This window comes from Eptatretus burgeri, chromosome 8 (assembly GCF_056783735.1).
Source record: "Eptatretus burgeri isolate ZD-2024b chromosome 8, Ebu_testis_v1, whole genome shotgun sequence".
NCBI classification, from domain to species: Eukaryota; Metazoa; Chordata; class Myxini; order Myxiniformes; family Myxinidae; genus Eptatretus; species Eptatretus burgeri.
The window spans coordinates 9,740,889-9,752,273 of record NC_140968.1 but is presented as its reverse complement, the minus strand read 5'-3'; the positions used below and the strand labels follow the sequence as shown (position 1 = coordinate 9,752,273).

The window sequence follows — 11,385 nt, the reverse complement described above, 5'->3', positions numbered from 1 at the left end:
TTTTGCTCGTCCCGACGGGTGGCATAGTAACGAGCTTTGACTGTATATATATATATATATATATATATATATATATATATATATATATATATATATATATATATATATATATATATATATATATATATATATATATATATATATATATATATATATATATATATATATATATATGATGAGGGTGGTCCAAAAAAAGTCGAAAAAAATAGAATGTTGCTCCACAAGCTTAAAATTATTCTAATATGATCCAATAACGTGCATGATTTTTTTTTAGCTTGCTGGGAGGTGATATAGAGGTCGCTCCATATGATGACTTTTAGTCTCACGACTTGAATAAATTAGGGTATGTTTTATATTAGGATTAGGAATTTTAGTCTCATAATTAGGAACTTGAATAAATTAGGTCAGGTACGATTACGGGTACTTCTGGATGTCCGAGGTGGAAATGAAGTGCATTTTCGAACTCTATGGGGCCGATTTACTCTAAGAAATGACTGCACCGACGTTGAATTCACTACCATTTCGAAAACATGACCTAAAACAAGATTTATCATGAAACTAATTTCACCAACTCATGAAACTAAAAGTCGTCATATGGAGCGACCTCTAAATCACCTCCGATCAACTTAAATTATTTTATGGGCATTATTGAATCATAGTGGAATAATTTTAAGCTTGTGGAGCAACATTCTATTTTTTTCGACTTTTTTGGACCACCCTAATATATATATATATATATATATATATATATATATATATATATATATATATATATATATATATATATATATATATATATATATGTATATTCCAGCAATCTCTGTGTGTGTGTGTCTGTCTGTCTGTCTGTCTGTCTGCGACCGCTGTTTCTCGACAACCACCAGTCCGATTTGATTGAAACTTGCCAGGAATATTGCCAGGGCCCCGCAGATGTGCCTTTTCGAGGATTGATATCAATCGGACGAGCAGTTCCCAAGTTACGGCCATTTTTCTGTCGACCAATGACAAGACACGGTGCTATGACATCACGAATGACGTCACAATTAATGTTTATTTATTTATTATTTTTTATTTTATTTGCACGATTGATGGTCCGATCTGATTGAAACTTGCCAGGAATATTGCTGGGGACCCGCTGATGTGCCTTTTCAAGGTTTGATATTAATCGGACAAGCAGTTCCCAAGTTACGGCCATTTATCTGTCGACCAATGACAAGACACGGTGCTATGACATCACGAATGACGTCACAATTAATGTTTATTTATTTTAAAAAAATTTTCTATATTTTTTTTGCACGATTGGCGGTCCGATCTGATTGAAACTTGCCAGGAATATTGCTGGGGACCCGCGGATGTGCCTTTTCAAGGTTTGATATTAATCGGACGAGCGGTTCCCAAGTTACGGCCATTTATCTGTCGACCAATATCTGCGAGAGAGATAAGACGGGGGGGATGAGAGTGGGAGCGAGAGAGAGAGAGGGGCGAGAGAGGAAGGGCGAGACAAAGGGGCAGAGAGGGGGGGCGAGAGAGGAGGGGGGAGAGAGGGCGAGCGAGAATAGGGGAGGGATAGGGGGGAGAGAGAGGGGGCAATTCTTCAACACAATTCTTCTTCATTTGATATGACGTCACAATTGACGCTGGGGACCTGAGTATGTTTCCCAAGTTATGGCCATTTATGATACGGTTGGTCCAATATAATTGAAATAATGCCCCAATCCAGTCGTCGTTTACGCACCTACGGGCCCGTACTAGTATATATAATTTTATGCAATTGCACCCAGAGACTGATAATGTGATGTGCCACCAGGTGTCGCCACAAGCGATGTAATTGCCAATGTGACGTGACACCGATTCTATGTTTGTTAGTGATCGAGCTGAAAGCAATATCACTGTTTGCACAGATCAATTGATTTCCTTTGGGTTGCCTTGTTCCTTCGCTTGACGGGCACGGTATCACGGCATTCGACATTTTCTGGAAACCTTGGTCGTGGACTTCCAGATGATTATTGTAGAGCGCATCACTGACCTAAAGTGCTGCAATGATGTGATTCATGAACCATGGTCCCTTTTAATTTTCTTTTCTTTCTTTGAACCCTTCCCTTTCCCTCCGGTTTCCTGGCCTGTCCTGCAACGCAGATGACGAACCACTGTAAGTACCGATGTGATCTTGTAAACGTTGGAGGTTTGGTTTTCATTGTGCGAGTAGATCTGCTACTTGGCTTTTGTTGAAATTGAGTGACATGCTTATAACAATGCCTTTTTTTTTTTTAAATAATGTGAACTCTTAATAACAGTGTTGCTTTCACAAAGGTTCCTGAAAGCTTTTGGCATTTCCATTTTGCAGGTTTTTACAATCGCCGTGCACGAATTTTGCATAATTATTCTTTTGGACACACGCGAGGCCGTGCTTAAAAGTGATTCCTCCAATTCTCATCGCAAGATAGTCGAACGAAACAAATGCAGACACCAACATCAGTCTTTATTCTCCCATGGTGCGTATTCCTTTGTTTACGTAATCACCTTCACATCTCCTTGACATCATCGACGGAGGGAAAAAATATTCTCGACGAAGGTGTTCCTCAAGCTTGGGGAAGAGATGGAAATCTTACGGAGCCGAGTCCTTTCGCGGAGGTACTCCGTTGACCGACTCTCACTCTCAGGGTTGTGATGGTGCACCCAACCCTCAGGTCCGATCATCTCGTATCCAGTCATTCATCCCGACTCTCATATCCAGCACTTCACATTTCACAGCATTGTCAATGTCACGCTGCCCCTCTGCCAATCTTGACTCACGTAGCACCGAGCCGACTAGCGTCAGAATCACGAAACTTCGCACGCAGTGTTGCAGGAAGAACGAATGTGCGGACTGAGTTTTGTTTCATTCGAACATCTTTACCTGTTTTGAAGAAAGATAATAGGAGGTATTGCTTTTTAGCATGTCCTTGTAATAACAATAGCAGGACTTGTGTTGCATTTTGCGCAAAATCTCATTGAATTAACCTTTATTTATTTTTCCTCTGCAGGAAGAGCAACTCGACGAATAACCACAAGCGCAAGTCGACCTGAATCTCTGGGTAAGGGTTCACTGAAGATGCATTGAAGTTGGTTTGGGAGTGTGGGTGGTGGGGGTGGGGACGACAGTGAGTGAAGTTGTGCAGAAGTGGAAGATAGGCAGACAGGCATTTATCTGTGAGAGTGCTCGAGAGTCGTCGCCTTCTTTGACATTTGATCTGCTGAGCCGATGTAATGGCTCGTTGCAGATGTTCCGTTACATTCTTACGCCAGACGCTTTAGAAAGTGCTTCGTTAACACGGGTGAAGTGGCATCAGAACTCACCTCTGACTTGATTTGTTTGCCGGGACAGACATCTGCTTGGAGTGCGTGTGTGACAGGGACAGCCTGCTGTGTGTTGCCGGCAGCCTGGCTAATTGGATTGGGCAGCAAGTTATTTGGCAACCTGCTTGGTTTGCAGCGGGGGAGAAAAAATATCTGTGGCTAGCATTTGCCCGCTTTGTTTTTATCCCCACTTTGCAAGTCTCAGTGGAATGCATCGAGAACCATGCTTTAAAACTGCTGGGGGCTGTTTCTACAGAAATATAGGATAATAACCGCACAGTGTGTATCCTTTCAGTTGGAGGTGCTTGGAGCATTTATTTATTTATTTATTTACTTCCAAATGAATACGTTCACTGAAGAATGGATATACTTGCCGTAAGAGATTAACAACTATTAAACTGTGGATTCACAGTTCGGCAATGTCCCAGTAATGTGTGCGCAAACCATGGTTATTGAGGAACGATCCTTGAAATTATCATTCAAATCGCACATTTCCCAAATAATTTGCTTACACGTGTGTGCATGGCCCATGTTTATACCCTCTGTAAATTGGCCACCCATGTTGACACAAGTCGTTTTTCGAACGAAGCGTCATTTAACGCGAATGAGTTGATTTGTGCCATCGGGGGAACGGTTCGTGTGGGATGACTCGGACCGCCGTGGCTCTCCAATGCGATGTTCCTCACAGTGTCACGTTACAGCCGCATCGAACATTTCAAGGAGAGACCTCGTTCAGGTATGCCAAGGATCGCAACCCCTCGTGAGGATCGTCGTCTCGTCATTTGCCGGAAGGAATTTCGTTTCCGGAGCACAGTCTCTCCAAAATGATCTGCAAAGATCAAGTCGACTACAAAATTTCCCAAACAGTTCAAAGTAGGCTTCGTGCTCGTGGTATGTGATCCTTAAAACCACTGATCCGCATCCCTCTCGAACGCAGCACGATTGACGGCAGCTTTGTGTATTGGGCGACGCGACGTCACAATTCGAAGGTGAACCATGGACACCATGTTCTTTCCACCGATAAGCTTCGATTCTGCCAGGACGTTGAATCGAAGTGCTCGAGTCTGGAGACTACGTGGTTAGTATGTGCCATTAGACACATATATTTTTCTATGTGTGCCATTAGACAGCAAGATCAGATTGGTGGGAGCAGCCTCATAGTGTTGTCTGACATTCAAGTTTGTTGACAAACTGATCTTGTCATCCTGATGCGTGATGACTGTGTCCGACACGGGGATGAGATTATTGTGCCCGTCGTTGATCCTCTTGCCCAACGACAAGATTCCAACTTGATCTTTACACATGACCACACCCATCCACACTGTGCAGATGTCATCAATGCTCCACTTCAGGACCACATCATTTGCCCCAATTTAAATTTCATTGAACGTGTCTGGGACATCCTCGGAGAGTCTGTGTGCAGTCGTCATGCCTCCCACGTTCTCGTGATCAACTGGGAGCGGCCCTGGTTTGAAGAATGACACAACGTCCCGCAATGAGCGACCTCGTCTGATTTGGTCGACGACGAGACGAGCACAAGCTTGTAATGGGGTCAATGGTGGCCACACGTTATTAAGGCCCTTCCTGCCAATGTAAACCTGTCTGTGATCGTTTGTAGACTGGTGTCGTCACCATTTTGTTTTCCATAGCAGTTTAAATTTGGTTCCACTGACATCACATAAGTTGTTTATGGAGTGCACAAATCGATGTGCTCATCTTCTTCAACCAGAATATGAATAGGTTTGCATGTATGATCAAAGTAATAAAGCCTCAAAGCTTTTGTTTTTTATTTATTATTTATTATTTATTTTTGATCTTTATATTTGACATTTCTTGTTTTAAAGATGGCTTCCTGTCGTCCAGTAGGCTGGCAGGATATCAGAGGTTTCCGCACTTGCCTATGACCAGTCTAGCCTGGATTTGAATCTCGACCCAACTATAAAGTGTCATCCTGGAGTTTTGCGGGCAGGGCGATTCATCAATGTGTGTGCCGTCCCTCGGATGGATGTTAAACTGGACGTCCCCTCTGCCAGCAATAGTGGGATGTTTAAGAACCCACGGCGTTCCTCTTTATGAGTAGTCGAGCTATCACCGGCACTCTGAATACATTACAAATTCCTTCCCTGACTGACTGCTGGGAAGGCAATGGCAAACCACACCCAGCATAACCCTTGCCAAGAAACTCTTTCAGAAGCACCAATGCTTTGTGAAGTCGTCGTCGTCGTCATCATCATTCCCATGGCTGGATTTTTTTTGGAAAATATTTCATCGTTGTGATTTCCAAGTACAACACATCCATATATCTCATTCATCACCAGCGACGAAGAAGACCTTGCGATGAATTGGACTGTTGCTGCTTTGGTACTTTGAGAACGTTCACGCATCAGCTACAGATTCTCTTTCCAATCTCTGTCAAAAGCGTCTGTTCCAGTTTTAACACAAGTGTTCCAAGATGGTCTGTCACAGGCAAGAGATTCCTGATGTTGTGTGGATATATGACACGCCTGGAGGTTTCCTTTCCAAGTGTCCACGTCTTGCGTCGGAGCATGCCTGACCGTCAAATGGCACAAGGCGATAACCGTGGTGGAACTCGTGGCACTGGAACAATTCCAGTGGTATCCTGTAGGTTGCATATTTATAATGGGCCATTTCAAATGTGTTGTCTTCGGCAGCATGCAATTTATCGAAGGTAGCACCGGTCACTTGCACCCACGTAGAAATTATGATAATGGGCAGGAAAGCCTGACTGAGCACTTTTCTCAGGTATTCTTGCATCCAACCAGCTTGGTCCATCATGTATTTATAAATGAATTTGAATATGTACCGCAAACTTACAGGGGCTTGTAGCCAGTTAATACTTTTTACTTACCTCCGCCACCAAAAGTGGACAGAGATTGTTTTCACCCCTGTCTGGTAGTCTGTCTGTGAGCAGGATATCTCAAAAATTTGTGGACGGATTGGGACGAAACTTGGTGGACAGGTTGGGTGTGTGACAAGGAAGAATTGATGAGGTTTGGTGAAGATCCGGATGCAGATCCAGCCAATTGGTGGGATAAAACGTAAACTGTTCGTCCTGGCGGAGGTATGCACTCTACCGAGTGTCGTTTTAGGTACCTCCACCATCGAAGATGCGTGGGGTTGCATTTTTACCCCCATCTGTCTGTCTGTATTACGTGACAAAATAATTTTGTTCAGTACGTCTGTCTGTCTGTCAGTCACACGATTTTTGTCCACAGTTTTCAAGCAATCGTTCTGAATTTTTTTTTGTCTGTAGGTTGACCACCCAAGGACAGCAATGCACATTTTTGGTCAGAATCCGAATCCCGATCTGGATACTATAATTTTTAAAGTGATTCCTCACCATTGAGGGATGAAGCCAAAATCGCCATATAGCCATCTGATGTCAAAAACGACATATAGCCATCTTCTGATTGGGTGGATGACGGAATGGCAGTGGACTTAGTATATCGAGACTTTAAGAAAGCATTTGATAAAGTACTAAATAGGAGGTTGTTAGCCAAGGTGAAGGCTTGTGGAGTGGCTGGTCAGGTAGCTAATTGGATTGGAAAGGAAGCAAAAAGTGACTGTGAGTAGGAGGACGTCTTGCTGGGAGGATGTAAGTAGTGGGGTACCTCTGGGATCAGTACTCAGCCCATTATTATTCATTAATCACATCAACGATTTGGATAGTGGGGTGAAGAGTAAGCTTTCCAAATTTTGAGGTAAGGTGGATTGCAGACTGGGTGGTGATCAGATCCAGGAAAGTATTGATACTTGCATAGATTGAGCAAAAGATTGGCAGATGGATTTTGGGGGGGGATTTTGCAAGTATTGTGCTCTGCACGTTGTTTTTTTTTCTTGTTTGTTACCCTCACCGGAGGAGACGGTATGGCATTTGGGTTTGTTTGTCTGTCTGTCCGCACAGAACTTTAGTGTTTTTTTCTGCAACCGCTTGTCGGATTGAGACAAAATTTTCACCATAGGAGAGACTACTCATGTAGAATGTTTTAGTGACAATTATGACGTTGTAGGTCACGTGGTGTGGCAGCTCCGTTGGAAAAAACAGAAAAAACTTTGGACCTCTTAATGAAACCGCACCAATGAAAAAATTGAAACTTGGCACATGGCAAGTACGACTCATGGGGAATATGTTTTTAGCAGCGTCTCGCATAGCGGACGCTGCTCATGGAGAGCTCGGCGTTGTTGTTGTTCTTCTTCTTCTTGTTCTTGTTCTTCTTGTTCTTGTTCTTCTTGTTCTTCTTGTTCTTCTTCTGACAAAACCTTAATCTCTCGGACTCGGCTCTTGTATATACAAGATCCGGATCTCCTTAAATACTGAGCACATGTACACATCCTCACATAGACGGTGCATTTTGAGAGCGTCTATCATGAACTTTTAAATATATTCGGACATTTGCTTTAAAGTTTCGAAAAGTTCACATTACTATTTAAAGATTATTCCATTTATCGTATTGTAATGTCGTAAATACACAATATATCGTAAATACGTAAATACATTATGACGGGTTTCGCTGTTGGCTTAATCAAGGCACATGACGAAATATCGGTTGTTGTTGTTGTTGTTGTTTTTAAAAAAAAAATTAATTTTTAGCCAACAAAACCTTTAGGACGCTGCTCTTGGACACATTTGTCCTTGTTTTTTTTAATGATGTCACAGGTGCCTTTGTCATGACGTCATAATTGCATATGTAGAATGCTACATCTGATCAGTATGAAAATTTTTGAGGGTCATCTCGGGATAAATTGGTTCACAAAAAAAAATGAATTGATGACGTCATCGTCACGTGAATCGGCAGCCATATATATATATATTTTTTTAAACTTCAAAAATCTTCCTCTGCAGTGGTTCAACAGATCGAAGCGAAACTTTACACGTATGACCGCCTATCCGTGAGGACCAGAAGGTTCCCACATATGATGTTATAGGTCACATTGTTTGGCAGCCATATTGGATTAACCCTAAAACGTATAAAAATCTTCTTCTCCAGAACGGCTGGACATATTGAGGGGAACCAGGGTATTCACGAATATTTGATGAGTCATGTGGTCTGGCAGCCATATTAGATTGAGCAAAAATCTTTTAACAATTCTTTCTCTTGAACCGCTTAATCAATCAACGTGAAACTTCACAATTATGATCGAGTCATGATGGGGAATACATAATTTAAATTTCAACCTGATCGGACGCTTGGTCTGGCAGCCAGAATTGTTTATTTTTTTTTTTCTGATCTGGGTACTTTTTGATTGCTGATTTATTTATTTATTTTGAATAAGGCTCACTTGGCTGTTTCTGGATGGGTTTTAGGGTAGAGGAGTGGCAGCTGAAATGTAAATCCTATCCAGGTTCCTCCTTATGACTTCATCTTTACTTTTTTGCTTGTTCGTGTACCTTCTAATTACTCCAATGCAGGAATGTACCGATTTGGTACATTTGGTCCATTTGATTTTAATTTATTTTAATCCCATTCTGAATTCAATTGAATAATTATGATGTCATGGGTCAGGGTAAGGTGTCCGATCAAAGCGGAATGTCTTGGGACCCGGTCATCACTGCCAGCACTTATAAAGTGGCAGTTCAAATTATGTCTCTTATTAATTACATAATACACGACACCAAACCACCACGCATAACAAGTCCTGGTGAGGGTCTGCAATCTCTGCTCTTTTTTTCTTGCTTGATTTGTGATGCGATGCAAAGAGAAAATAATTGATTAATACAAACACTTTCTTGTGATTTTTTTTTCAAGTTCTGTTGGCACGAAATACAAATGAAATGGAGCTGCATCATCATGACGAGCATGTGTCCATCACCACTACGAGTATAACTTTTTGTGCACATGCTGCTGTTTATTTGTTAATCCCTTCACACTCCTTTAATCCAGCTTCTTGTTCTGTTCTCCATCAGATGAGGTAGGATGTTTGTGTTTGGCTTTAGAAATTTTCATGGTTTGCAGTTTCGTTATTGTGCGAATGAAATCCCTTGATTCATTAGTGCATGCCACACGATGTCTGTATGTTATTGTGCATGTTTATCTTTGAAGATTTTGGGTTGTATTATTTAAAGTACGAGATGGGATATTAGGGGTGGGGTGGGGGGGGGAGCGAATTGGTGAATGGTGAATGAATAATGTAAGGATGTTTGATGTCATGGAAGTGAGTGGAGGGATAGAGAGGGATAGATGGTGAAATGGAACTGGGAATTGTCAAGGGGAAGTGGAGAAGTATGGGAATCGGGGTAGAGAGGGGATGTGTGTAAGGGGGTGGGTGTAATGATTGCGATATCATTTTAAAGATGTACAGGCTTATCTGGATGTAATTTCATTTATTAAGGAACTAGATGACATTAAAAGTTAATGACATTACCTTGCTGTTAGTGTAATTGCTTCAACACTTCATTTCACTTTTGGTACAATAGTAACAGCTGTTCTTTTTTTGCCAGTGAATTTCATGTTTTTTGTTTTTTTTTAAATCTTATTATCAGTGCAATTGTAATATAATCACAACACCATACAGTGCAGATCTGCTTTTCAGTGTAATTCTGAAACTTTTTGGCCAATATTTGTCTTCACCCAACTCTCACCTTCAATTGGAATAAATCTCCCTTCCCTAATGGTGTATGAAGATTTTTTTTTTTGTACTTTTGTTTACTGCTCTTATAAGTTTGTGTGTGCACAGAGATGTATGCTTCATTTGGAGATGAGCCAAACTCAAAAGTTCACTCAAACCTGTATGTTGTCATCACCAGTGAGTTCTCTGTTGGTTCATACCAGATTTGTGGCATATCGACTTGCCAGAATCCTGCACTCGCCGATTCCAAGCCAACATAATGACTCTTCCACACCTGCTGGACCATCCTGCTCTGGTACTCTGCCAATGCGAAATATGGACTTTGGGTTGAGCTCGAAATAGTTCCAGCCTCGAACTTGCTAAATGAGACGAGGTATTAGCCCACATATGTGAACATTGTGAGTTTTCGTCAAGCTGTTGGATATCTGAAACCAGGCAGGTACAGGCTGTCAAAAATCCGGAAGAGCCACCTTGAAACCACGAATGGGCCGATATGAGTGCTGTGTGGGCATGTTTGTCAAACCAATAATGTAACCTGAAAGCAACAGTTGCCAAAGGAGTATTTAACACAGCATGGACCAAACTAAACTTGTATCTTCTCATGAGTGAAGACGGTGATTGCTATATTATTTATGTCTTTATTTCAGTCTACATTGTCATTGTCTTGCTTTCAATATGTTTCAGGTAGTTTATTATCGTTTCAACTATTTTGCTGTTACCTTTACTTTAGGAAATTAAGAAAAAGAGTTCGCCAAAAAAACGAGTTGACGTAGTTGGGAAGATCAATGTTCGATCATGAATGCACCACTAACTAGTTTGTTTCATACCCAGCAAGGCAAGGCTCAGATCCTCCACAAAACGCTCTTTATTTAGCTTCCCCCTGCAGAATAGGGGAAGGCAAAAAGCTGTTGTAGATTTTGTTTCAACAATTAGTGCTCCCAGTTTTTAATGGCCCCTCCGAGTTTCTTTGACCCCAAGGAGTACTAAACCACCATATAGGTTTTTTTTTTCTTCTTGCGCACTCAATTTCCAAGCTGTATCTCGAAGTCGGCAGGGACTTTCGCAATGAAATTTTGCATCATTAATGGGAATAGAAAGTATGTGGAGCTGACTTTTTTTTTTCTTTTCTTTTTTTTTTACCTTGACCTGATTTTTAAGGCCATGACCTAATTATATACATTTTTACCATAACTTGACTAAAGTTTGTCCATCCATCCATCCATTGGGACCATACTCTGTGCAGAGCGTTGGTGCTGCCGAAGCAGTCTCCTTGGCTATTGGGCACAATCCTGGACAGGTCGCCACTCCGACACAGTATACCAGCATGCTGGCACTCATTTTGCCAACCTCGGAAGGATGACAGGCCGAGTTAACCCCACCTGGTATTAATTCAACAGCCATGTGGGATTTGAACTCAGGATCCTAGGATCCCAAGCCCACCACCTAACCATTAAGCCAACA

General features: G+C 41.7%; 1 protein-coding gene across 2 annotated transcripts in view; it reads left to right on the top strand.

Annotated features, from left to right (window-relative positions):
* The window catches only part of LOC147021065 (neuroplastin-like), an 89,293-nt gene extending 79,326 nt beyond the window's left edge, over nt 1–9,967 (top strand). For both annotated transcript variants that reach the window (XM_085890794.1, XM_085890793.1), the window contains exons 6-8: nt 2,137–2,149; nt 3,024–3,074; nt 9,105–9,967. In XM_085890794.1, the coding sequence (XP_085746920.1) occupies nt 2,137–2,149; nt 3,024–3,066 (56 nt within the window). In that variant the 3' untranslated portion in view covers nt 3,067–3,074; nt 9,105–9,967. The remainder of the gene's footprint in view (nt 1–2,136; nt 2,150–3,023; nt 3,075–9,104) is intronic.
* The last annotated feature ends 1,418 nt before the right edge of the window (nt 9,968–11,385 follow it).